Source organism: Sceloporus undulatus, chromosome 2 (assembly GCF_019175285.1).
Source record: "Sceloporus undulatus isolate JIND9_A2432 ecotype Alabama chromosome 2, SceUnd_v1.1, whole genome shotgun sequence".
Lineage (NCBI taxonomy): Eukaryota > Metazoa > Chordata > Lepidosauria > Squamata > Phrynosomatidae > Sceloporus > Sceloporus undulatus.
In genome coordinates, this window is record NC_056523.1 from 250,392,231 (window position 1) to 250,420,178 (window position 27,948).

At 39.7% G+C, this 27,948-nt stretch overlaps 1 protein-coding gene across 1 annotated transcript; it reads right to left on the bottom strand.

Moving 5' to 3' along the window:
- Positions 1 to 1,340: 1,340 nt before the first annotated feature.
- UBQLN1 (ubiquilin 1) lies at positions 1,341 to 27,930 on the bottom strand. The gene is made up of 11 exons (XM_042451838.1): positions 27,510 to 27,930; positions 15,530 to 15,681; positions 13,090 to 13,199; positions 9,492 to 9,754; positions 8,081 to 8,239; positions 7,091 to 7,334; positions 6,203 to 6,345; positions 5,308 to 5,391; positions 3,967 to 4,082; positions 3,492 to 3,690; positions 1,341 to 2,503 (listed from the first exon to the last, which is right to left on the bottom strand). The coding sequence occupies exons 1-11, from the start codon at positions 27,690 to 27,692 to the stop codon at positions 2,348 to 2,350; spliced, it is 1,809 nt and encodes a 602-aa protein (XP_042307772.1). The 5' UTR covers positions 27,693 to 27,930; the 3' UTR covers positions 1,341 to 2,347.
- Between the last annotated feature and the right edge of the window lie 18 nt (positions 27,931 to 27,948).

Genomic DNA, 27,948 nt, shown 5'->3' on the forward strand with positions numbered 1-27,948 from the left:
CCTTCCGTCCAGGAAGAATGTCAAAATCTCCATTTTGAGTATGACTAAGCATGGATTTATATCAATGATTTTTTTTAAAAAAAATGTTTTTGACTTTTAGTTGGTCATGTCCACCATTTTTTCTTGAATGTCCTACATTTTGTCCCAATTTTGAGGAAGAGAATTATGGCAACCCACATGCTCTGGTAACCTCAAATCTGGATTTCTGCAATGTGCTGTACACTGGGCTACCTTTGTACCAAGTTTGGAAACCGATTAGTTCAAATGTGGCAGCCAGACAGATGGTGCATCTAGGAGTGATCATATTACAACTATATTAAAATCAATCCACTGGCAATCAATTTATTTTTGGCCAAAGTACAAAGTTGGTGATAACCTTTAAAGCCTCTACATGGTTTGGGTCCAGGTTATCTACAGGATTGCCTTCTCCTGTACAATCAGGTCCTCTGGGGGATATTTACTCCAGTCAGCTAGGACTAGGCTGACAACTGTAGCCCAGAGAACCTTTACTTCACCCTCCCCAGACTTATGGAATGACCTGCCTGAAGAGATCCAACAGCTGGATATGCTGCCTGACTTTAAAACAGTACTAAAGAGTAAGCTCTTCCAGCAGGCCTATACAGTATTTTTAAAAACACAAATTTTAAAATTATGAATTGTTTTAATACATAGACTCTTTTAACTGGTTATATATTAATTGATCTTCTATGTTTTTAGCTGGTATCTGTTGTTGTATTTTAACCTTGTTTTCACCTCAATCTATAGGAGGAAGCGAGTAAGAAATAACCATAATCATCCAAGCCTCTGAGACCAGCACAAGTGGAGCAAATAGTATAAAATCATCTCATTTCCTTCACAGGAGAGATAATTCAATGTCCTCAAAGAGACCATTGACTCCATGCAATAGATATCACAAAGTGGTTTTGGGAATTCATACTCAAGGTGGCTTGATTGTGGCAAGGATTTTACTTATTGTTGGGTTGCCAGCAGGACAATTTTGGCAAGTCAAGGGACAATTTAGCACTCTGCCGCACCTACAAAATCTTTTATAATTTTTTTTACAAATCTAAATGTCCAGAAGAGTCACTTTCAGTTTTTCCTTTAAATTCTATTTTTTACTGTTTGCCTTCCTTTATAGAAGAAATGCTGGCTCCTGGAGGCTTTCAAAGAACAGCAATTCTCATTTTCCACCCTGGCTGTAGGGTCCCAAGGCTCATCTCTGGTTTATAGAAACAAAATCTTAAATATAAATTACTGGTAGTGAAAAACTGAACATTGTCTCAGCATTAAGTCTAGTGATCTGAATTTTATCCATCAGGATAGAATGAGTTTCAAACTAATTGCTCACAAAGAAGTTTAATTCATTTATTACCTGTGCACAAGAGAGATAACTACCATAAAAACCCAAAAGATATACAGTTTTTTTACATGGTGGTTAAAAGTAATTAGAGTATCACATGACAGTGTCAGTGAAAGTATGCGCCCAATTACAAATCATAATGCAAGTTAGAATCTCAAAGGGATAAAGCCAAAGAGCTTTTAGGCAAAAGCAGTTTCAGAGCAAACGGCTGGGCTCTTTGAATCGGCACAAAAATGAAGGTAATTTACAATCCTTGTGAATATTGAAACAATGTTACAATGCAGGTTTCTGTACAGTTGTCAAGATCAGGTCAGCAATCCTAGTATTTTAAAAGAATTTGCCAAAGCACTTTTGCTAAGAGATGCTTGCTAAAGATGCTGTAAGATTCTACTACACTGGAGTTGGTTTATGTGTTTCATTTATTCTGTTTCTGAGATGTTTTATATTGCTGCAATGAAAAATTTGCTTGAAAAAAACCTGCTTCCATATGTATACACTTGAGATAAAAGAGCAAGAATAGGAGCTAAATCAAGTGGTATAAATCTTACAGCATTTCGCTAGCAAGAGAGACATGCCAAGTCACAATAAGCAATATGTACCAACAAATCATAGCTTCAATTAGTACCCTCTTTAATTTGTATTCTACATAAATTACTATCAAAGGCTAATGTTTAAGAAGCAACTAAATTGGACAGTTGAAGGTCAGATAAAACCTGGTCACCCAACTGTGGAAGCAGATTTCCTTTTTTTAAAAAAAAATCACAATAAATGCAGAATGAAGAAGTGTTTGATGCATGCAACAACCAAGTGAAAAGCATTGATTCCCACTGTTCGAAGAAAACTACTGCACTCCACCTTAATGCATCAGACTGGGTTTAGTTAGAACAAGACAATTCCCAAGAGTCAGAATGAAATAAAGCTGGTATTTTAAAGATTTAAGAGCTGTTATCAAAAATAAATTACATTTTTCAAGTTTCAGAAACATTGCTATGATGGTTGGGAACCCAGTAGCCTTTCAATGGCTGCATTGATATCACCTCCTGTTGCTATTAGAGCTTGTAGGTTTGCTTCACGGTTCAAAAAGCCCATTGCGCTGAGTTGCTCCAGTTGCTGCTGAAATCGAACTTCAGGATTTTGTAGTTGCTAAAGAGAAACATATTTCATGTTATACACGTATCTACACAAACACACTCCTTAAGTGTAAATTAAAATGAGAAAAAACTGAAGTTCTTTTCAATCTACTTTTTGCAAATACAGGTTGAGTCTCCCTTCACCAAAGTGCTTGAAACCAGAAGTGTTTTAGATTTTGGAATACCTATATTTGCATATATGTATATAATAAGATATCTTGGAAATGACAACCAAGTCTAAACACAAAGTGCATTTTATGTTTCATACACACCTTATACACATAGCCTGAAGGTATTTTTATACAGTATTTTAAACAATTTTGTGCATGAATCAGTTTTTATACAATGAACCATTAGAAAGCAAAGGTGTCACTATCTCAGCCACCCATGAAAAAAGTTTGGTCTTTGGAGTATTTTGGATTTTGGCATTCCAGATACGGGAGACTCAATCTTTAACATTTTCTATTTTTCTAGACTACACACTGAAATTAAAGAGTGTTGAGGCTACTGCTTGAGAACACACATCAGAATTATTACAAAAGTACTATGATTAAAGAGGGCTTCCTCTAGTCTGAGTACATGGACAGTGACTAATTTTTTCAGACGTTTCCCCTCTTTTTAAAGAGATTTTCTTCCTGGAGTTGAGGTGTTTAACTGCCAGGCTTCAGTTCTGCCTTTATATTTTCGATTTAGAAATGCATTTGCTACACATCAGCTAAGAAGAAAAGCCAGTCACTTTAACCCCTAGAAAACTGGGATATATCCCTTCAAGAAAGTAGTCTAGAATGCTTTTAACCTTGCCTTAATTCATAAATAGAATCCCGAGCAAAGGTCCTATTAAATAGGGCAATGATCTGAGAAATGAAGAGTTTGTTTTCACTATCCCACTTTACAATTTGCAAGCTAATTCAAATATGAAGTATGACCATACGTTTTGAGCTTCTCAGTTATGGAGTGCAAGTGCAGAAGAACAACTCGAGTACAGCTATCTGATATTTTACCTGAGCATTTGCCCCAGCAAGTGCCTGTAACATCTGCTGAACAAATTGCTGGTGCCCAGTTTCGCCAGTTCCTGATGCTGGACTTGTATTTTCACTTGGGACGGATGTGGGTATTGTTGTTCCAGTAGGAATGCTGGTGCTCCCTAATCCAGCACTTCCTAAACCGGAATTTCCCAAACCTGCTATACCAGGATTAAATCTATACAAAAGAGAAGACAAATTAAGGTGAATCTTGTCCCATTTCTCCAAAAAGAATGATCAATTAGGAGCTGCACTTGTAACAGAAATAAAGTCCACTCACAAAGAACATAGTACCCAAAGTACTCTACCATACTATTCTTGAAATCAGATTTTCAAAATTAGCCGCTGATTTAACGTTTACACTCTCAACAAGCAGCTGATACATTAACAATGCTCACACAAACTCACAAACAAACTACAAACTAAAAATTGAAGAAATCATGCAAACTCTTACCCAGGTATAAGTCCTGGTGCTTCTGTTGCTAGAGTCTGTAAACCTTGCTGAATCTGTAGCAAAGCTTGCATAGCCCTAGGGTTTGACATGGCAGATAATGTGTCTGGATTCTGCATCTACCAAGAGAAACCCACAATGTGTCAAACATGTGCATGCACTTAAAGGATTATTTCAGAATCACCTGAAAATTTCTTCCTGTTTGTCTATCAATTTTCCTTTCATAATGCATAAAAACCCAGCTGATGTTTGAGGGAAAGTAAAGAAGCCTCCCCAGTTTTAGCTATTTTGTGCACCTCCCAGCACAGAGGCTTTCTGAATGGATATTTGGATTTCAGGGTCATTCACATCCATCCTAAGTGTGTGTGAGGAGGGAGGGGAGTTTTCTGCAAATCCATGCTAATAATTTAGTTTCTATGATGATTTGCAGCCATGGGTTGAAACATATATGATGGCTGGACAGGAGAGCCCACATTCATACAGGAAAAGCAGCTGATTGTACAAATGATAGACACCCTAGAATTCAGTGAAATGCTTTGTGCAGCTGCATCAATAACAGGAAAATTCAGAAAGATGAATCAGTTTTTTCGGTGACATAGGAAAGATCAACCTCCAGGTGAATGACCTATCAAATAACTTTTGGACTAAGTAGATGGTGTTAAGGAAAATGCAACATGGGATATACAGTAGAGAAATAAAACATGTATGTGAAAGTCACTATGACTAAGCAAAAACAATTAAGAAGCCACACAGGTGTAAAAGCTAATGTAATTTAGCAGTCCTAAATGCCAAGGACAGAAATGTAGAGTGTATAATTGGAAACACCTGAGTATCATTAAGTGTACAAGGTGAAATGATGAAATCCTTAAGTATGGGTTGAACTATGTGGACCAATCAAAATGGATGTACACGCCCACTGGGTGGAAACTGACTAAGTGGGTGGTGTTTAACGATGGCTATAATAATTGCTATGATTGCCAATGTATTTTGTGGGTCGTTGTGGAGTTTTGTGAGTAGTTTGGAGATTGTAGAGATTGTGATTTGTGAGGGCATTAGTATTTTGTATATAGTAGAATAAAGTAGATCTTTTGTATAAGACTACTGAGTTGTCTGGTGTCTTGAGGAAGATACAAGAGCCAGCAGGATCTTGGAGAAGTGAGAAGGCTTGGAGAGTTTGTCAGGATCTTCAGCCTATTCTCTGAAACTCTGCTGCTTTGGAGAAAAGCATTAACCACTGGCCAAAACTGGTCAGCGCCGGTGCATAACAAGGTGGTGAGTTAGAGCCAGAGGTGAAGAGCTACAACTCCCATCATCCCTGACAGATGGATCATTATTTTGACTTACTTGCTGAAGAAAAGTTGGAATTTGCTGTCTCATTTGTTCTTGAAGCTGAGGATTCCCAGCAAACAAAGGATTATTTAGCATCATCTGCCAAAAATGAGCAAAGATTTTGTCACTACAGAGCCACAGAACAAAAATTCCAGTGAGGCTTACTAACTCTATTAGAAGAAAGACTGGAAGTCATACCATATTCATGTATTATGTCCAGAAAACAATCAGGGCCCAACAATTAGGGCCCAACTGCATGTAATGTCGTCAATGTGGTTTCGTCTGTCAGACATAACTACAGTGTGCCCACATCATACACAGACGGCCTATGAAAGCCGCGTGATGAGGAGAAAATGGCGCGCATGTGCACTGCTGCATGAGTGGTTTGGTCCTATTATTTTATTTGAACTGAGCAATCAGGCATTTAAGCCAGGCATTTAAAACACTTGTTAAAATTCTGATGATTTATCTGTGGAGTTCAGCCTTAGCTGAATATCCTTGAAAAATAAAGCAGCAAGTAGCCATGGGGTGTTCCTGCAATACCACATGCACTCAGACAGCTGAATCTGGGAGAAAAAAGCACAGGAAAATGGTACCCATGCTGTCCAAGGTAAAATACTGCTATAGAATATTGCGAACACCTTTGTAAGCTTTTCTAAAAGGTTAGACAGTTTTACAGGTTAGGTTAGACATAACAGAAGTAAGCAGAGGTTAACTGGAATTGTTGGGAAATGTAGCAATGGGAAAAGGGCTAAAAACAAACCAAAGCTGGAAGCAACAGAATATAAAAAGATCAGTTCCAATTCTAATTCCAGATTGTACAATTCTAGAAAGACAAAAATGTTTTTACTTCTTCAGGCATTCAAAGAACAGTATGGTATTCCAATTCAGAATGTATTTCAGGACTCACCTGGGCAGCAAGATCAGGATTCTGGCTCAATGACTGCATCATGTTTCTCATGTAGGGAGCAGATAACATGTTCTGCATCAACTGTGGGTTTTCTGTTATTTGCTGCAACAAGCTTTGCATTCCAGGTGTGTTGAACATACCAGCTTTAAAGAGGAAGAGCCAACTTTCAGCAATTCAGGGATGTGGCACCACATTTCATGAATTAATACCATGTCATTATTAATAAAAAAGCAAACATGCAATTCAAGATCAAAAGAAAAACAAATCACAGCTACCATGCTGGTTTTAGTGGATATCAGTGGCAACATTTCAGGGGGAAAATGTATTTAATCCACAAATTCAAATTAGTTCAAGTTCAAAGTCAAACTGGAAAATAATTACTATATATACACACTTTTTGTATAAGTCAACCTCAACTTATATATGAGGGGCAGGTTTTGGGCCAAAATTGTGAATTTTGATATGCCCCATGGACAAGTTGAGGATAAAACTTAGGGGTATGTGATAAAGCAAAGGAAAATGGAAATGAAAAGCTATTGTCTACTTTCCCAGTGCTCCCTTGAGAGGAAGTGCCAAAGAGCTGTGCCTGACACCATTTTCCCACCCAGACATTCAAAAAGATCAGAAGTAGGGCCACAGTGGAGAGAGTAGAGGGAATTGGTGTTTCCTAGGGTGGACTAAGCTCTCATGTTTCACCACCCCCCTCTACTCAGAGAAGGATATTGTTCCTTGCAGGATTAGAGTTAAGGAATAGTACCTACACTGAGCTGTGGAAAAGTCAACCCAGGTTTTCTGGATTGATCTTTTGACTAAAAATTCTAGACTTATAAATGAGGATATACAGTAATACCTGTTTCCTTTAGGGACATCTCTGTATAGTGAACTTACCTCCTAGACCGGGTCCCAGATTTGGAGCTGTAGAGCTCTGCCCTGTGCTTCCAGTGCTGCTAGTTCCAACATTGGTGCCTCCCCCACTGTCTCCACTGTTGCTTCCATTGCCTGGGGAGCTCTGTGTGCTGGACTGAGGAGCCCAAGGATTAGGTAGAGGGTCTCTGTTTTCTGTGCGTGATGGCTGACTGTCTCCACCTGATGATGAATTGCTTACTAAGGAAGCAAATGGATTGCCTCCAAACTACAGAAGAAAAGTGTTGATCAATAAACAAGGCTAAACAACTTTCTAAGTCAAAAGTATGGGTTATAGCAGTCACTAACAAGTACTTCACTCCATGCCTATGATTGTCATGGGCCTGAGAAGAGTTCCTGCCAACACATTAATCACCAAACTTCTGCAGTGCTGATAGTGAAAATTAAGATTGCAAACCACAGTAGCACATTTCTCCTTTTGCTCAGATTCCTAACTAGTGAAAATTATATTTCTGCCTATCATTAGGGGTTCTCTCTTGCCAAGTGGGGTTTAAGTGGAGTGCTCATCTTTGTACTGTCTAAACAAATATTTGAGCAGAAAAGGACAGCTATAAAATATTAAGCAACAGGACCCATCATTTTCAGAGCATTCTAATGAACAGATTTTTTAGAATACACTCAACAATTGTGATTGCATCAGGGAAACATCTTAACAGTCAGACTCAACATTTATGATTTTCTCCCCTCACACCTAATGTAGGAAGATACTAAAGTGGGGACAATTTCTTTCCTTGTAGCATAACACAACATATTTTTTTTTCAGGCACTGATACTAAGTGTTACCAGGGAGAGGAAAGCACTCAACACAGGGTTACTGCTATTGGAAGTACAGTAGATCAACAAAATATCATGATTCGTGTCTTCTAAAACAGAAGGTATTAAAAATCTAGCAAGGATGCACTCATTATTTTTTTCTCAAGTACAAGTTTTACCTCAGTTTAAGCATTCACTCACCTGCTCCTGTGCTGCATTCAGCATTGGTTCCTGTATATCAGTGTACATGCGTCGCAAAGCATTGTAACCACCAGGTATGCTTTCAAGGTTGCTCAAGGCACGGTCTTGGTTTCTCATCATTTCTTGCATCATTGCAGGGTTTCTAGCAAGTTCTAAAGTCTAAGAAGTTAACAAATTCTTATTAAACGTAAAGTTCTCTTGAAAGTGTTAAGACTGGAATCTAGACAACTATTTTAGGTATGCTCAAATGTGTGCAAACACAGAATGCACTTATTTTTAGGAACCTTTGCATTGCATCTTGCCCTGAATAAAATGGTTTTGGAATGGCTGTTTTGCTGCAGAAGCACAGCCCCATGCAGAGTAGCTCACAGGGCTGGTGGGGAAGTGGAGGTGAGGGGGAGCCCAAAGAATCCTTGAATGCCCTGAATTAACTGCAGTGATGGAGAACCTTTTAGAGACCAAGTGCCCAAACTCAGTGGCGTTCCCGCACCAGGGTGGGCACTTCCAGGGGACGGGACTTCTCCCAGTGGGAGGGGTGGAGAAATGGAGCACTCCTTTCCTTCACCCCTCCCACCTTGGAAAGGCATTCTCCCAGTATTTCCATGGTGGGAGGGGTGGAGAAACAGAGCTCTCCTTCTCCCTCACTCCTCCTGGCCTCTGCCATGACAGGGATGACAGTGTATGCCCTCTCTGGCACAGATGCCATAGGTTCACCACCACAGCTCTATAGCAACAAACACCATAGTTATATTTAGAAAACTGTCCCACATTTAGATAGCACTGTGGCCACATATGTCTCTGTTAGTAGTATTAAGCCACAATTACGTACTACATCTGAACAGGGAAGGCTTACTTAATATTGGCTAATATACACCAGAAACTAAGGCAATCAAGTGGAAGACTGAAAGGAGTGTGGCAGCCATAGCACTTGGTCACTGTTTCAGAAACCATATGATACCTGGGACAATCATCTGAATGCAGTCAATTCAATGTAAATATGTGTCGAGGAAAACCCAGTTCAGTGACAGAGCACATAGAATCACAGAGTGGGAATACATCCCAAAGGTCATCTAGTCCAACCTCCTGACATACAGGAATACACAATCAAAGAACTCCCAACAGATGGTCATCCAGTCAACAAAGTTGATGCATGATTCTTCAGTTACAAGATCTCAGCACACATGAAAAATGCCTCTGCTTGAGAACCTGGGAGAGCTGCTGGAGCTGACATTACTCGGGTGAGAGGAAATCAATGGTCTGACTTAGTATAAGACTGCTTCACATGTTTGTACATTCGTGGCAAAAACAAGACAAGTTAAGTGTCCAATGTATGGAACACTCAGCTGATTTTTTTAAAGCAATATGTCTAGGTATTTATCTAGATATAAAAGTGACACTGTTTTGAACTTACCTGTCTCATTATATCTGGATTATTAAGCATATGACTGATCTCTGGATTTCGCTGTATCAACTGCTGCATTTGAGGATTAGCCATAATTAACTGTCTCATTAGATCTGGATTTGAAAGCATACTTTGAACGAAGGGATTCTCCATAATCTGAACCATCATCTCTGGATTAGACATGAGCTGTCTCTGCATTTGACTCTGTAATTCTGAGAAGTTTGAGGAACTCAGGCCTAGGCTACTCAAATTTGTAAGTCCTCCAAGGCCACCTTTTGGGGAACAATGAGAATAGGATTACCATTTCCATCATACTTCTAAACTCTGTTTCCATTTGTGTGTTTTTTGTTTTGTTTTGTGCAAGACAATTACATAAATCCAAATTTCTTCATAATACAATCGAGATCTTTAAAACGTGTCACCTTCATCAGATTCAAGTGATGCCCATTGTAACACAAGCTGCCATGCTAATAAATGTGCTCAAGATACTGACCAGGAGATTGACAGCACTGTAACCATCCTCTCAATATTTTAGTAATACTCTGCCCCTATGTATTTTATTTACAAGAATACTTTAACTATAACTAATTTAAAGACTGGAAAGGGAAAAGAGTTTCACAATGAAGCTCCTTTTTTATTGTAGCAGATCATACTGAAAAGACAGTCTCAACTGAAGGTACATTATACAGCAACTTTGTGGGTGCTTTTAATAATAGTTCTTACACTATGTCTTATTAGACTAAAACAAACATTGTGCCTCCACATTTGTTCTTCTCTTGTGCTACAATTCCATCTAACATGCTTAATCTGAACCTATGGCTTATTCTTATTCAGGGCTGAAATAGACGGCCCTGAAGGGGCGGCTTGATGCTGTCCCTTTAAACACAGGGTTGGAGTCATAGCAAACCAGCTTTTTGCCAGCACAAAAAGATGCAGCAAAATGCAGTTCTGTTTTGAGACACCGAAAAGCTGGCTTTTCTGCTGCCACAGCTTTGCAACACTCCTGCACCATAAGGTGTATAAATGCCGGACCGCCACAAAGTTGCCTGCTGTGTAGTCGGGCGGGCAACATGAGATTGGCTTGAGGGCAGCATCAGAGCATGAAGCATCTAAACATTGTGCTTTGACACAAACACGCACACCCAAGCCAAGTCGGTTTCTCCCCTTAATTTACATTCTAGGATGAAGGCAGAAAATATCCTGATTTGTAAAAAAAAAAGTGAGAAAGAAGTCAGCATTTAGGGATTGTACGATAACAAGGAACTGTGGTTTAATACATCAAATTAGAAGAGCTGAAGTTAGATATGTAAGAGAAATGACTGAGCATCATCAATTTAAAATCTACTGATTGAATACCCACACCTTCAAGAAGGCTTCAAGAAAACATAGGATACCGATCTACACACAAATGTGGCAAACGTTCAATGGAAAATGTTATGAAAAAGCCTTCCAATAAAATCTGTATTTTCTCATATGAAAGAACAAGACTGAAAATAGTATATTGTTGGTATCTAACCGCAATAAAAATGAAATATATAGGCAAATGCTCATCTAACAAATGGAACTGCAGGGTACTGGGTACAAATTTCCACATGTTGTGGGAGTGTTCCAGTATTTCTGAATTTTGGAAAAAATATACTTCTAATAGTAAGTTAAATTACAAACAAAGAAGTCCAAAAATAATGATCTGACTACATTTTTTTTTTTTTTTTTTTTTTTTTTTTTTGCTTCAATGATAGTTCAGAACTGGAGAATAATGGACCACCTTGTCAACTGATTAGGAAATGGCACTTATGGAAAAGCTAACATCTACTGTACAAAATGATAGAAATGACTAGTGAGAACCAAGCTTCTTTTCAACATGGTTTTCTTCAATTCGTTTCATCAATGACAGCAAGGAGTTTCCATCTCCTTCACAGTCCCTGTGGTCCCTTTGGACTTACGGAGAGATACTTAGTTGAATGGTAAATTTATTGTGATTTTTTCATTCTGTGAACCTATAAACCAGATTTCACATAAATCTTAAAGATTTTACTTTTAGGGGAAATGGTGTGCAATGCCTGGTGAGTTTTTCTCTGTTACTTGCCTTTGTTCTGGGACAAAGTTACAATGGGCCACTATATAATATTTCCTACAGTGTCAGTTTTTAGTTGTCAAGATGATTCATACTGGAACTTGATTTTCACAGTCCATGTTTTCATGATATATCCAGGATGAGTGATCTTGTTAGAGCAAAGATTGTAAGCCTGCGGGCAGGGAACCGTCCAATTAAAAAGATTGTATGTACAGCGCTGTGTAAATTTACAGCGCTTTATAAATAAAGGTTAATAATAATAATAACAACAAAGCAGGATTAGATCCCATCCCAGTCTAGGTACACTCAACTGAATATGTACCATATATACTCAACTATAAATCGACCTCATGTATAAGTTGAGGGCAGATTTTTGGGTCAAAACGATGGATTTTGATATGACCCGTGGATAGGTCAAGAGTAAGACTTAGTGTCACATAACAAATGATCTAAAGGAAAACAATGTCAAAGAACTTTCAAAATTGCAGGAGGCATAACTGTTTGTGTTCACACTGAAGGATAGATGGATGAAAGAGTAGAGGGAGGATCAATGCTCTCAGGACAGATTACACTTTTGCGTTTCACCAGGCATTGTTTCTATTTTTATGAGAATTAAGTTACAGTACTTACAATGACCCGTGGATAAATCGACCCAGATTTTTTGGGTCAATTTTTGACTAAAATTTCTAGACTTATACATAAGTATATACAGTACAGTACATATATGGGTATATGACAGTATTCACTGAGGCCATGACTCCTGGAAAAGCAGGGATCCCTACTACAACAAAAGCCCCTTCTCTATAGCTGTGCGTACATAGTCTAAATTTTATACAATGATATTCAACTGAATGAATATATCTGGCATATTCATGTATTTGTGAAGCCAACACTAGCTCTATTCAGGTGTGCTAAATAAGCACAAGTAGAGGGAGCATACTATCCTAACACCCTTCCTATACAAAAATGCATCTTTCTGAAGATAAACTATTGTATTCATATATGTCTCCACACAATTTGGAAGCTTACAAAATCAGGAGTCTAGATGATACAGAGTCTTCATGCACACAAGAGAGTCTCTTCTTCAGCCTGTAGTCTTCCATGCACAGTGGATGATGAAAATTCTGACATAGGAGGTGGGACTAGTATGCACCCTTTCTTTGTGTGTTTATTCAGCATGCTTCAAGAATGTCTGTATAGGGCTACTAAGTATGCAGTACTCTAAATAGTACCATCAAGTTGAAGCAGAGCTCAGTCAGGAAGTAATCTCACAATTCCCTAAAAGTGCAGTTATGACTGGTTCACCAGATCGCTACTGTTTCTTACTGCATAATATGAAGCTGTATTCAGTATCATATCTACAAACTAGAAATAAGCAATGCTTTTGTAAAATATGCATCAATATAATGTATGTAAAGCAAGACAAATAGACACTAAAATTTAAAAAGGATTCAGCCTTCTGAGCTATAACAGGAAACACAAAGTTCTTATTCTTAAGAAGCTTTCCAAAACTTTTCAACCAAGAAGCCTTACCCAAGCCAAAAGAGGTGGTGTTTGTTGTATTTGTAGTACTACTGGTAGATGCTGTTGTGGTAGCAGTACTCCCTGCAGTGTTTGATTGCTGAGCAGAATTATCATGTGATCTATTAAAAACAGAAACACTCATAAAGAAGTGGAAGAGAAATCCTATTTACAAACAATTACCTTTTAGAAATATGCACCAAGAATTCACCAATTGTGGACTTCTCCTTAGTTGCTTCTAGTTTTATCAGTGAGGAATTATCCTCTACACTGGCCACAAAAATGCAGATAAAAGCAGGAGCACCAAGAATGTACTTAAATTGCCAGGTAGGTTGGGAAACTCAAATGTCAATAGCATAGGGCTGAATAAATGGTTATATGTATGCACATAATCAGCTGTGCATTTTCAGAAACCAGCTCAAAATTCTTTGTTAGTCACCTCTAATGTTATTCAAGTAAACAGTTCCAATATTCATGCTCTGCCCAGTTTTTCTCTTTCAATATAATTTGTTCTGAATATAGCAAAAGGAATTTAATTTAACCTTCCAGATTTCAGAATACAGCAACAACACCAGCACAGGAAATCTAGGCCAATTCAATCATTACTACATGTTTCCCAACATGCATTTGACTGTAAACTGATTTAATATACCATTCAGTAACTCTAAGTTAAACTTCTTCTTCTTCTTCTTCTTCTTCTTCTTCTTCATATGCAGCATTTTTTTTTAAGATCGGAGAAAATAAGTAATTTTTCCACTGACATATACAAAGAGAATGCTATAATATCACAACACGGTTTTAAAATACAGCATTCTACTCAGCTTTAAACCTAATCTAGTGTTCTATGAAAGAATATTGCAAGTGCTGCAACTGCCACAACATGATGATGCAACAGAAGGAAAATATTGTCTTCTTCCCAGCCTACCTAGAAAGCTATTCTTCTCAGCCTACTTAGAAAGCTAAGGATTCTTGCTCCTGTTGTTCACTTCTAATGTAGAACAATAAAGCTTTTTTTTTCAAAATTAGTAAAACTTTATTTTATTTCCATTATGCCATTAACAGAAAAATTGGAGAAAGCAATGTTTGTTTTACAAAGATAATGCATCACCCAGAGAAGAAAAACCCTAAATTGAGAATAGAGGTATCATGGAAAAAACCCACAGTGCTAAGAAAGCTTTAAAAAGAAAATGAACACAGGACTGAATGTGTCCAAGGCTCTTAATTCTTTCCATTTGATTTTAAAGGTGATGACAACTCCATAAAGCCCAGATGAAAAATAAAGAGATTTTCCCAGCAAAATTATGTCCAACATGAAGTAAGTTTTACTTCCTTTTCCTAGATTTGAATTAATTTACAAAGTAGTGTGCCTTGCAGCCACTCTTTTGAGCAGTAAACCTTTGAACTTTCATCAAATAATTCTTTTTGTGGAGGATGATGATTCTCAGGATTTTGCTAGTCCAATTTCTGTGGTTAACTACCCTTGAGTTGACCCCGATTCATGGCAACCCCCTGAATGAAACACTGCCAAGACACCCAATCCTCCACTGCTCTGCTTGGGTCCTGTAAATTGAGGCCTGTGGCCTCCCTGATTGAGTCTATCCATCTGGTGTGTGGTCTTCCTTCTCTTTTTACTACCTTCTACCTTTCCTCACATTGTTGTCTTTTCCAATGAGTCATGCCTTCTTATTGGCTGAACTACAACAATCTCACTTTAATAATCTTGGTTTCCAGGGACAGTTCAGGCTTGATTGTTCAAGGACCCATTTGTTTGTCTTTTTGATCATCCACAGTATACACAGCATTCTTCTCTAGTACCACATCTCAACTGTATTGCTTTTATTCTTATCCTCTTTCTTCACTATACAGCTCTTGCATCCATACATGGTGATGGTTAAAGCAATGGCTTGGATGATTCTGATTTCAGTGCTCAGTTGTACATCTTTACCCTTTAGGGTCTTTTCTAGTTCTTACATAGTTGCCCTTCCCATTCCTAGTCTTCTTCTAATTTCCTGACTACAGTCTCCTTCCTGATCTTTTACTATTCCCATTTCCTCAGTGTCTAGAAAGTTTCTTAACATTTAATTATTTGGTTCACTGATTTTCCTAGATGCACTTGCACAACATTTGCTTTAGATTTAAAAGTCATCCCAATAATTGCAAAAAGGCTACTTATCCATAGGCATTTATGTAAAAAAAGTATAAATGCTTTCTTCAAGCATAAGACTGAGTTCGGTAACTATACTCATCATCAGAACAGGAAAGACAAGGAAAAACCTGTACTTAATAAGATGAATTCTTGTTTATGTTGTCACAGGCCCAGTTCTGACAATGTAAGCCACATTTTAAATTTTAAATTATTTTGAATTATGCTGAAACAATTCAGTCTAACCAAGACTGTCAGAGATGGAAATAATCATGCATAATAAACAGGTGATCATACCAGCCAGCCTACCTGTTTTGTGTTTTAATGACAAGATGAACAGTAAGTCCGTCATGGATCCCATGCTGAGTCAATGTATCTTGATCTTTTAAAATTTTTCCAGCAAATATCAATACAAGCTGGTCAGTGTGAGCCTTAAAACGCTTGGAGATTTCTTCCTTAAACTAAAAGAAAGTTTGTAAATATTATTTATGCAGTCAATCTGTTAATTTCTAAATATTATCAATGTATATATCACAGTATGTGTTACTTGAAGCACACAACATTAGAAAATAACCCATCTAAATTTAAGTAACTATGGCCCCATACAGACAGGCCAAAATAAAGCTGTTTCGGGCCACTTTGGAGGTATGCTGTTTAAATTATGCATGCACCCTAAGAGTCCAGAAGCCACGCCAAAACCACAATCCAGTCCTAAGGACTGGAGCGCAGCTTTGGTGCAGCTTCCGGACTTAGGACGCATGCATCATTTAAATAGCATACCTCCAAAGTGGCCCGAAGAAGTTTTATTTTGGCCTGTCTGTATGGGGCCTATAAGAACAGATTTAATAGGTATGTCAGAAATACTAATTCTCTAAGATTCATGAATCTTATTCTAGTTTCTTCATATTCACAATTTCCAGTAGTGAGAAGTAATGCTATATCAAGACATTTCACTATTTCTAATTATTAAAAAATAGATTAAGATCCTCACACATTTCTATAAGGCTTTTTCTAACATGTTTTGGTCCACCTTCATCTACCAAATATTTTTACAGTAGATACTATAGCACATGGTTCATTCCTCTATAAACTGAAAAGGCACCCACACTCTATATATATTGCATCTTGTTTTTAAACTTAGGACATCACCAGAGAACCTTAAGAGATCAGTGGAAACAATGATCAACTAGCATGAACAACTCTGTAAAACTGTATGTGTACATGCATTCAAATTGCCTGTCAACTTGTGGCAAGCCCATGTTTCACATGGTTTCCTTAGTCAAGGAATACTGAGAGGTAGTTTTACCAGTTCCAGGCCCTCAATACCTGCAAGAAGAGAAGGAACTCCAACAGACCACAATCTCATGTGCACCCATTCTAAAGAATACTTCTACTGTAAAAGAAAATGGTGGAAATAAATCACGTCACCCATTACAAGGCCACACTAGATGCAATAGTCAGCCTGCTAAGTCCTTAGTTTCTCACATATCACCAATCTAAGTGTGTAAAATATTTCAAGAGTTCACTGACACAATGGTTACTTCTACAGGTATTTACTCTAGAATAGCCACACTTTCTTCACTTCCTACAAATGTAGCAATTATCTGACATCAAACTGTGTTCTCTTGTACTTTTCCTATGCTTTTTCAATTTTTTTTTCCAGATTGCAAAGAAGAATCCAAATTGTGTAGAAAGAGGGTTGCAGTCTTTGCATTTGTACCACAGCTTAGCTCTACTGTTCTATCTTCTTAAAGAGGTGTGGCAATATGTCAGGTAGGTGTAGATACAGGCTGCATCTGCACTGCAGAAATATGCAATTTGATACTGCTTTAACTGCCATGGCTCAATGGTTTGGAATTCTGGGACTTGTAATTTGTTGTGACATCAGAGCTCTCTAGCAGAGAAGGCTAAATGTCTCACAAAACAACCAATCACAGAATCCCATAGCACTGAACCATTGTAGTTAAAGCAGTATCAAAATGCATTATTTCTGCAATGCAAATACAGTGGACCCTTGTAATACGCTGGGGTTTGGTTCCAAGATCCCCCATGGATAACAAAATCTGTGTATGCTCAAGTTTCATTAAATATAATGGCATAGCAAAATGGTGTCCCTTATAAAAAATGGAAAATCAAGGTTTGATATTTGAAATTTATACTTTTTTTGAACATTTTCAAACCGTGTATGCTTGAATCTGTGTATAAAAAATCCGTGTATAAGAAGGGCCAACTGTACTGCCATAGTTCCATTTCATCAATAGGCTTTTTAGAAAATGAACTTTTCATTTCACTGAAATGGTCTTCTGCCAATGCATTTTCAATAAAAGTTACTGATACAGTAATGCAAGAACACTTAAATGAAAATGTATTTTAGCACAATTCAGAAACTTATTTAACAAACCATGCTGCCTTTTCTACACTTTCTGGTTGGTTTCCTTTAAGGGAAAAAACAGTGTCATCTCCCTTAACACACATTTCTGAAATAGTTGTACAGTGCTGTAGTGCAAGTTAAAATTTTGATTTTAAAAATGGCTCTCTTAAGCAAATTTCCCCTTCTCTGCTCATATTCAATAGTGCAGTTGGTAAGTAATGAAAAATTAACTCTAGTTCTATGACATAGTTCTAACTGTGACAGAATAATTAGAATGTGGAGTTATCAGTCTAGAAGCACGCTGTGTAACAAGGGATTAGCAGTAAGTGTAAAAACCATCAACTAGCTAGCTACTAAGCAAACAGCAAAAAGCACTGTTGGTCAAAACATCTCATTTTACAGAGCAAAGTAAATAAAAAGAACATTAAAATTTAACTTTAGTAAATGTTTAAAGTGTTTTTTGTATTAGGCCTTTATTTCACCACTATATCATGCATTAACCAAACACAACTGGGTTTTTGTAGTGGAGCTTACATAAGCAGCTGTCACCTGTGGAAAGTAGTTGCTGTTGCCCTCCTTTAAGTCTTATCCGTTCTCCAGCTCTTCTCAATTAGCACTCATTTCCCCATTAAACTAGAATCACTACAATTTTCCCCACCCTGCTCTGGTAGGAAAAAGTAAGGGTTTTTTTTAATGTACTTTAGTCAATAACTGGCCCCAGGTCACAAAGTGCAATGCTATGACTAGGCCTGAGTCAATGTACACTGGCCAAAATGGGCTGTGACAAAGGGACTGGTTCACACATATGGCTCCACTACAGAAAGAGCCCTCTTTTATGAGAGAGTTGTCTTCTACTAACAGCAGCCTCAGAAAGCTAATATGAAGTCTGTGTTCTACAAACTCCTCCTGCCTGTAAGAACTGGTTGGTGCCATTTGCTGTGGGTATGTTAGAACTCAGCTGGGCATGGGCTGTCTGTCCTGCTATACCACTGTTGCCCTTCTTACTAAGCTTCTCTGCCCAGCAAGAAAAATTAATGCTGCTTTCTCAAGAGCAGGTGCAGACTATTGGTATTAGAGTGCCCTCTTTCCTAAACTGAGTTCTTTCCTACAATGCAAACAGACAGCATAGCTGGATCAGCTGCAACCTTAAAATGCCATACAGTGCTTTGGGACTTCTGCAGCAACTGACAGCTACTGCCTAAATTTTGAACCTTAACCACAGGGCTGCAGAGGGGCATTAGAAGGGGTATGGTGTCTCACTCTTTTTCCTCCCAGTACTCACAACAGAAGTGTTGTTGCCTCCTCCAGGGGAGCTAATAGACATCCTATTCCTCTGTGGGAAATCTATCACACCAAATGGCTCCTATGGGTGTCAGTGACAAGCTAAACATTCTTTCCACCACTGGAAAAGATTCCACCACAAAAAGAACCCTATAGTGGCAGTGGGTTGGTTTCCACTAGTGTCAGTGTCAGAAGTGGAGTGAAGTTGCTAGTCTGCTCAAAAACACTCATGAAAGAGGGGGAAAAAGACTGGACACTTAATGGCAGGGATAGAGTTGGGTCAGATGCATAGCTAGGCATGGCCAGTATTAGCAAGAATTCTGCCTTTACCTTTCTCCTGGGGCACCACATGCCTTGCTACTACCAACTCCCAGAGCCCAAATGGGTACTGAGTGGCCCTCCAGATGTTTATGATCCATAACTGTTACCCCACTCCCATGTGCTATACCATCTAGGGCTTCTGGCAGGAGCAGTACAGCACTGAGAAGGCCACAACTGTCCACTGTTCTCCCCAGATACAGGTGTGAATGAATGGAGAGAAAATATAGAATTTTTTAGGATCGGGAAACTGTAATAAGACAACCGGAGGAATAGGGAACTATAAAGGATTAAGTGCACAAGCCAAAAGGAACTCCTGTTTCAATCTACTACAGCACATCACACACTATTGCTCAGTTGAGACAGAACTACTGAAGAGCAGAGGACAGACTGGAGCTAGACTGATCCACTCTGGATCTAGTCAGAACTTCAAAAGGAGTGGTCCAAGGTGCTGAACCCATTTAAGGGATAAGGAACAGTATCTTAAGCGCATTACAGACCGCCTGAAAGCGGCGGTCTGCCGCTGCCACCATTAGCAGCACCGAGGAGCCCTAGCGGCCAAACCGCGTGCTCGTGGCGTCACTAGTTGCGTGCTCTAGTCGCGTGCTCGTGGCGTCACTTCTGCCATGCGACATGCAGATGCTAAGCATCCATGACATCAAGATGGTGGCGCCTGTGTAGAACGGGCACCGCTTTGTAACGGGCCTTAGCTAGCTTCTTTAAAATACAGACCAAATCCCAAAGCAAATTCCTGTCCCATAAACAGAAGACCCACCACTGTCCTTTTCACAAGGAAGCAAAACATTATAAAGGAATCAAGATCCATCCTCAAAGGCCTGTCACTAGAAACCTGCAGTAAACCATACCTTGTGATTCCATGACAGACACTTGTGATTACAAGATACATCACTTTATCCGTAGTATTTTCAACACAACACTTTTCATACGTAACACTTTTGAGCAATGTAGCTTTTAAAAATGTTTACATATGTATTGGCCCAGTTTGGATGACATGATAACCTATGTATTTTGGGGAAAACTTAGCTTATCAGTTATGACCAGCATGCTGGTGCACTTTGCCTGACTGGTCCCACTTGCAACAGGAGGCACTCAACAAACTAGAGCTTTGTTTAATATGCCATTCAAATAAGAGTAAGGCATCCTCTTCCGTCTGCCCCCCCCCCCATTAACCAAAAGAACCCAGCCTTCATATTAGGTTTCTGTTGGGGAAGAAGGAAACCAAAGAAGGAATAGCTTCTGTATTTGGATGATACACTAAGAAAACCATGTAGTGAAACTCTATGGTTTGTTTAATTACCTCTCCTATAAAGAACACAGGCCGGACGCTGTGTACCAGCACACACTGCTCATGACCAATAAGCCAGGTCATCCAAACTGGCTGGCCCACCACTGTCTGCTTTTTAGCAGGCTTTAAAAACATCAAACTGTTCCCAAAATTTGGTTAAAACCCAGGTTCAGTCTTGGTAGTTTCAGAGGTAATTTCACTTCACCTTGAAGAACCAGACAATTTCTCTGAAGTGACCTGCTCTTCAATTCAGCCAAATTGATATACATCTAGTATTTTGAAATTTGTCTTGAAAAAAGGCCAGTAACAAACAGACCTAATTAAGAATTGTTAAGACAGATTCTACACAACCATTCCCAATCAGAAGCATAAGGTGTGGCATTATGTGCTAACTGAAGTTTGGGAAGTCTTCAAAGATGGGTGCATATGTGACACAATGTTTCCTGAGGGATGTAAGCACGGTTCTTTGTACATGCTCAGAATGTACTTTTTTTCAATTGAACTCTACTGTTTAAAAAATAGCCAACGGCTAACATCATAAAAACTCAAATGAAAAACAGATCATGGGTTCTTCTGAATACTTGAACACTTTCTACTGTTTTGGAAAATCACAGTCTCCAAGTCCCAGCAGATGCCAGTGGCAACCCCCCTGTAAAGAAACTTGCCAAGAAAACCAGGTGATAGGTTCGCCTTGTTGTTGTTCTTGTATGCCTTTATGGTGACCCTATCATGGTATTTTCTTGGCATGTTTCTTTAGGGGGGGTTGCCATTGCCATCCTCTGAGGCTGAGAGAGTGTGGCTTACCCAAGGTCACCCAGTGGTTTCCATGGCTGAGTTGAGATTTGAACCCTGGTCTCCCAGTGTCTAGTGCGACACTCAAACCATTACACCATGCTGACTTATGGCATTGTCAATAAGTCAGAAACAACATGAAAGCAAATAACAACAATAATGTTCCTGAATATTCCTAGTGAGTTTACTTGGACATTTTTAAAGCTGTATAAATCAGAAGAAGTGAAACTATTTTCCATAACAAAAAACCCTAATATAAAACAGATACTTTTTACTAATGTGCAAAAAGTGTCATTTCATGCAATACAAGTTATAACTGCTAAGTTTTATTGAAAAGCACATCCATGTTCCAAGCAGCCATTCCCAATAAGAAGGATAACTTCTACAGTGGGCCCTTGGTATCCACTTGGGGTCCTTTCTGAATCTCCCCACGGATGCTAAAATCCACAGATGCTCAAGTCCCATTGATTTCAATGGTGGCATGGCCACATGGCTGCTCCACCACTGGAGACAATAGCACTGGGGAGGCCCCCCCCCCCCCCGCTGCCTCTTTCTCCTCCATCTCTTCCCCACCCCTGCTTCCTCCTCCCCTTACGCTGTGGTGCATCTTCCTTCTCTTCCTCCCGCCTCCCTACTCCTCCCACCTCAGGAACATCAGGATACTATTTTTATGATCAATTCTGCAACCAAAGCAAACAACTGCAAAATTTAATAGTGAATACTGCGAAGTCTGCGGAGAATCAGTTTTTTTTTCCTTTTTAAATTTTTGCCCTAGAACATGGAAGTGGGATTAAAGGATACCTAATAGGCTACCCAGCACAAATTGTCTTTTTTTGTCCTTTAATTTGATTAATTTCAACAAGATAAACAATATATACAAATCCTCTTCTTCTAATCAAAAAGTTTTTGGTTTAAACACAAGGAGAATCCAGCCATGGATATTACCTCAAGCACAGCAATGTATTCTAGCACATCTCCTTGTCAACAGTAAACAAAATGTGACAAAATGGCACATTTATAAAATTAATATTCCTTATCTATATAAAGAAGAGCTGGCTAAAAAGAGAATGTAGGGGTTGCAAAGAAAGATATCTATTCTATTTAATCAAGAGGAAGTCAAAGCAAAGAAATTTGAGGAAGAGTGAACAGAAAGTACAAAGTGGTTACAAAGTCACTAGCTGCGTCTCCTGTTTCTCAGCTTTCTTAATGCTGTCCCACTGCTGTGACTGAGATGATGATGAACGCTTAATGTTCTACTGCCAAAAGTCTTTTTAAGTAACAGAGTAAGATTTACAATCAAAGCCTCTCCTCATAAAATCATTGTATGATTTCCAATCAAATCAACTCTGACAGGCAGGTCTTTGCATTTCAAATGGTGCAAGCCCCACCAGGTTCAGTGGGACATACTTGCCACTTGACCAGTTAAATATATAACTCTGACAGATGTTGACTTCATATGACTTGAATACAGAAAGACCCATCAGGTTTTCAGCAAATCAAAGTTTTCAGTCAAAACTACTCAAATATTTAGTGATACACAGTTATGACAGAACCAGCCCTTAGACCCTAAACAGAGATCCATAAATGCAGTCACTATCAGAAAAGGCAAATGTTTCTGGTAATGACGGCTTCATCCACACCACAGAGATAATCCATTTTTACATCACTTTGACTGCCGTGACTCATGGATATGGAATTCTGGGAATTAAAGTCTGTTGTGGTACCAGAACTCTCTGACAGAGAAGGCTAAATATCTAACAAAACTACAATTCCCAGAATTCCATAGCATAGACCTGCTTGCTATGCTGACGTGAAACATCAGTTTTTAAGGGCCTCTAGTTTTATGCAGCTATTTGCATTTTTACCTATAACCTTTACAAGTCATAACAGGATTAGGCAACTATTTAAATGACTTTATATGGTTGTTCAAACTTGAGTGATGTTTGAACTATAAAGCATTAAGGAACAGTAAAATCTTACCTTCTTTTCTGGCTTCTTAATAAAAGCAAGAAAGCTTGATGTGTTTTACTTGGTTACTAAGATCACAACAGGAAGCACAAAGATAGATTTTAATTTGGTTCTAAAGCAGTCAGATGTCTGTTCTCATGGATATCTGACCTAGATGGACAGAACTGTCAGCCTCTTCTGTCTTCTTTGAAAGTAAATGTGAGATAAATGTAGAGATACATTACTCAGTACTATAAAAGATAAAGATTCCAAGGGACCTTAGTACAGTGGGCTCTTGTCCACGTTTAACCTGAGAGCTGAATGGCTCTATCCGTAGGAGGAGCCCGCTCCACACTGCCCAAAAGCCAACTACAACAAAAAGGTCCACCCAGATCAAGAAGCAATGCTGTTGCACCATGCAATCTGGGTAGGGAGAAACAACACTGCCTACAAATGCAGTGTTACTAGCTACACTAGACAGTAAGATCTACTGACTTGTTTGCGCTCTTGATTTTCCAACTGCAGTTGTTAGACTTTAAACTCACCAGGCTTTCTAACTGATGTGCCTCCATGGATTAGAAAAAGTAAATGTGTCCATTTCTATTGACAGGAATGTAGAATGACTGCAGTTTGGGATTTGTGGGTGGAAGCTAACACCTGGATCAACTAGCCAGAAAACTCCAATGTTTCCAACTTTATTCCAAAAGGAAGGCACACGTAATTCCAAAGAGAGGACACAAGTAAACACAATCCCAAGAAGCTATTTGCTTATTCTGTATTTGGTGATGCAGCCCTTTCTATACATAATGGGTAAAACCTATTAAAAATAGCTCCTAAAAAGTGTTGTTTTTTCAGGTAAACTGACTTTTTCATCTGAATTTAGTCCAGTGGCACAAAAACCTGATGGGATCTTTAATCTTATGTATGAAGTATTAACATATCTACGATTGTGCTTTGACTAAGAGCTCACTTCCACTGAAATTGCTTAAGTCGAAGAACATGAAAGCCAAAAAAAGTCTTCCCAGTGCTCATTTACAGTAACTTCCTCCCTTGGGAGGTCAGGGGTGGGGGAATCTACAATTGCAGGAACAAAATCACCAAATGGACTGCAAATGGATGGAAATACATTCATTTAAACAACTGCTAAAAGTTTTTTTTTGTGTGGGTTTTTCAAGCTATGTGGCCATGTTCTAGAAGAGTAGAACTGCTAAAAGCTCGATGATTTGACGACCAAGCAACAGTTCACAGAATGGCTCCTGTATTTTCAGCAGGCTTCATCTCAGAATTAGTGCAACAGCCAGCAGGATTTAAAAATTCCTAAGAGCAGGAGTGGCGCCTAGAAAACACAGGAATGAAAAACCTGGAAGAACAGAGTTATGAAATATTTCTCAAGATTTTACTGAAACCTCTGCCCCACAACTAAACTCTCATGATTTCTCCCAAGTACTACATTCTGTTTCTTTCCCTCAATAACCTCCTCGCTCTACACCTAATGATCAGTTCCTATCCCACAAGCGACTGCATTGTGGCTGGAAGGGAGGCTTGTACAATGGGGGGAAATGAAGCAAGCATGCCATTCCCAAGGCAACACAAGAACTGGGGTATATGCCACTACGCAGGAAGGAAAGTTCATTACAAGCTGGCTGCAAATATTATTCAGACCTGTAAGATCCATGATTGCAAGAAAAATGGGAAGTGCAAAGAGACAGTTAAAGTGGACATAATGCTCATTATAATTATGCTACAGTGTTTCAGGAAGAACTAGTTCTAGCTTAATTTAAAAAGCTATTACAAGTCTATACTCCCCAGGTGATTTAAATGTGAGGACAACATATTTTCAGATGCAAAGCATTATCTGTGAACAATAGCTGCAAAAATAATAAAAAAGAAATCCTTCTGCTACCAAGCATCTAAACATAAGGATTATGCCATTCGGTCGCTGTTACAGAGTCCAATATTAAGAGCAATAAAAGAAGACTGAAACTTCCCAAGCTCTATTGGGGAAATCTGTAAGATTTTTAAATAGCAAGAATATAACATGAAAACACTAGGCGGTCTGTGAAGTCGAAGGATTTCATGGTCGGCATCCATAGTTTTTTGTGGCTTTTTCAGACTATGTGTCCATGACATCTTCAGAGAAAGATGAAGAAGATGCCAGCCACAGATGCTGGTGAAACGTCAGGAATAAACTCTTCTAGAACATGGACACATAGTCTGAAAAACCCACAAAAAACTAACTATGCAGTCTTTCAATAGTTTTTAAAAAGCAGAACAATACTGTACTAGATATCTCTGTTATTCCATTCTAGAGGCATCCAAACTGCAGTGTTTTTACTCAAATTAAATAAATAACCCCAAAAGACTGGTGCCACTGCTATTATTCAAATACAGGTTAAGTGTCTCTTATCCCGAATCCCAAAATATTTCAGAACTTTCCACTCTGGTGGTTCAGAAAGTGACGCCTTTGTTTTCTGATGGTTCATGTGTAGATATGGGTCCTATCTCCAAGATCTCTTATTATGTACATATATGCAGACAGGTATTCCAAACAAATAAATAAATAAATCTGAAAATCTAAACGCTTCTTGTCCCAAGCATTTTGGGGAGACTCATCCTGTACTTTAGGCAGCAATAATTCAATGTGGCCTAAATTGCTTGCTTCTCTAGACTACAGAAATCATGGATGCTGGAAGGAATACAAAGGGAGTCTGTGGAAGAAAAGGATCCACAGCGTTGGGATAGCAGCACTGATGACTCGGCAGATGCTATGTTCAAGTGCAGAAAGTAGAAGACACAGATTTTAAAATAAAATCCTGTACATATGTAATATACAGCCATTAAACTTTATCAGCTCATTCTACGCACAAACCACTGGTGCTGTAAAATAAAACATTAATGCAACAGGTGTAATGTTGTGCTTGGAAGAAAGGCACCGTGACCCTCTCCAAATGTGGCAAAGTTCGCTCGTAAAAAGTGACTCCTTTTTGGAAGCATGCCAGCTATACACAAATTGACGAGGACTCTCACAAAACCTACACACAAACATATATCTATGCAATGTTTGGACCATTATCAGTGTGCCCATTGGACAATATCACTCACATACGAATGTGATATCAGACAGTATCACACAGTATCACACATACATACAAATGTGATATTAGAGCAGTTTTGCCAGATCCCTCTGACAAAACTACAGTTCCCAGAATTCCCTAGCATTGAGCCAGGGCAGCTAAAGACGGGGGTTATTTCTGCAGTGTGTTTTGCACTTTAGGATCTGAGGAAAGGGATGAGCCGGTGCAGGTTTTGAAGGCGCATCGTTGGCTGATGCCACATACGTTTGTCTGTGCTGTTGTCTCAAAGAAACACAGATGTCGTCCAGTATCACATACAGTGTGCGTATATATATATATATATATATATATGATATTAGACTCTATCGGTGTCTCTTTTAGACAGCATCACAGGCATATAATCTATATTGGACAATATTGGTGTCTCTTTCAAATACATCATGTGTATATATATTCAGATGATATCAGTGTCTTTTAGACAATATCACATGCATATATATTAGAGGATATGGGTGTCTCTTTGAGACGATATGAAACACATAGAGGATCTGAGTGTCTCTTCTAGACGACATCCAAGGTGTGTGTGATATCAGCCAAGGATGCATTTTAACACCCTGCGCAGGGCTTATCCCTTTCCTGGGAGCATAAGAGCTGCGCTGGATGGGGCAAAGGCCTGCCTAGCCCAGCCTCCTCCTCCTCCTCCTCCTCTCTCTGGAGCTCATGACTCCCAGGAAGGAGTCTCCAAAGGCCTGGGACTCCTTCTGGGAAGCAGTCAGGGAGCTTTACGCAACCCTCCAGAGCCTCTCTCTCTTTCCTGTATTAAAAGCTCCAATGTAGTGCCAGGGCTGCCTCCTTTGAGGCCAAGAGGAGGGCGAGGGCGTTGGGCCTGCTGCTGCTGCTGCCTTTGTCGTGCTGGCAGACAAAGGCGGCCCCTCCGCTTGGCTCCCGTGGAAGCCCCTTTCCCCGGCGGCGTGGCTCCTTCTGCGGGGCCGGGGCCTAGAGGTCTGGAAGGAGGGGGAAAGGAAGCGCCGCTCCCCAGGCCTTCCTTCTTCCTGCCTTCGGTGAGGCAAGAGCTCCGCTCGCGTCAGCACTCTTCGGCGGCGGCGGGTGACGAAGCAAAGAAAGAAGGGAACTAGGGAAGGAAGGGAAGGGGTCGAGGGCGCCGGCCACGCCTCTCCCGGGCCCCTGGGTCCTCCTCACCTGCCGGATGCTGCTGGTCTCGGGCACGGCGAACTCCTCCTTCTCCTTGGGGGTCTTGACGGTGACTTTGATGATGCGGGGCTCCGAGGAGGCGGAGGCGGCCGAGGAGGCCGGAGCGGGGTCCGGGTCCGGGGCGTCGCTGGGGCTCTGGGGCCCGGGGGGGCTCTCGCCGCTCTCAGACATGGCGCGCGCCGAGGAAAGAGAAGCAGCAGCAGGAGAAGGAGGCCTTTTCACTCTTCAGCCGGGGCCTCGCCGAGGAGGATGCTGGGTAAAAGCCGCCGACCCTCGCCGCCTTCTTCGTCTTGCCGTCGCCGCTGCCGGCCCCCACCGCCCCTTTCTACTGCGCACGCGCGCACACCCCGACGCTGCTGCCTCTGCGAGTGCTTTGTCAGAGTTCAACCCGAAAACAGGCCGGCTCTGCTGTGGCGCCTAGTGATGA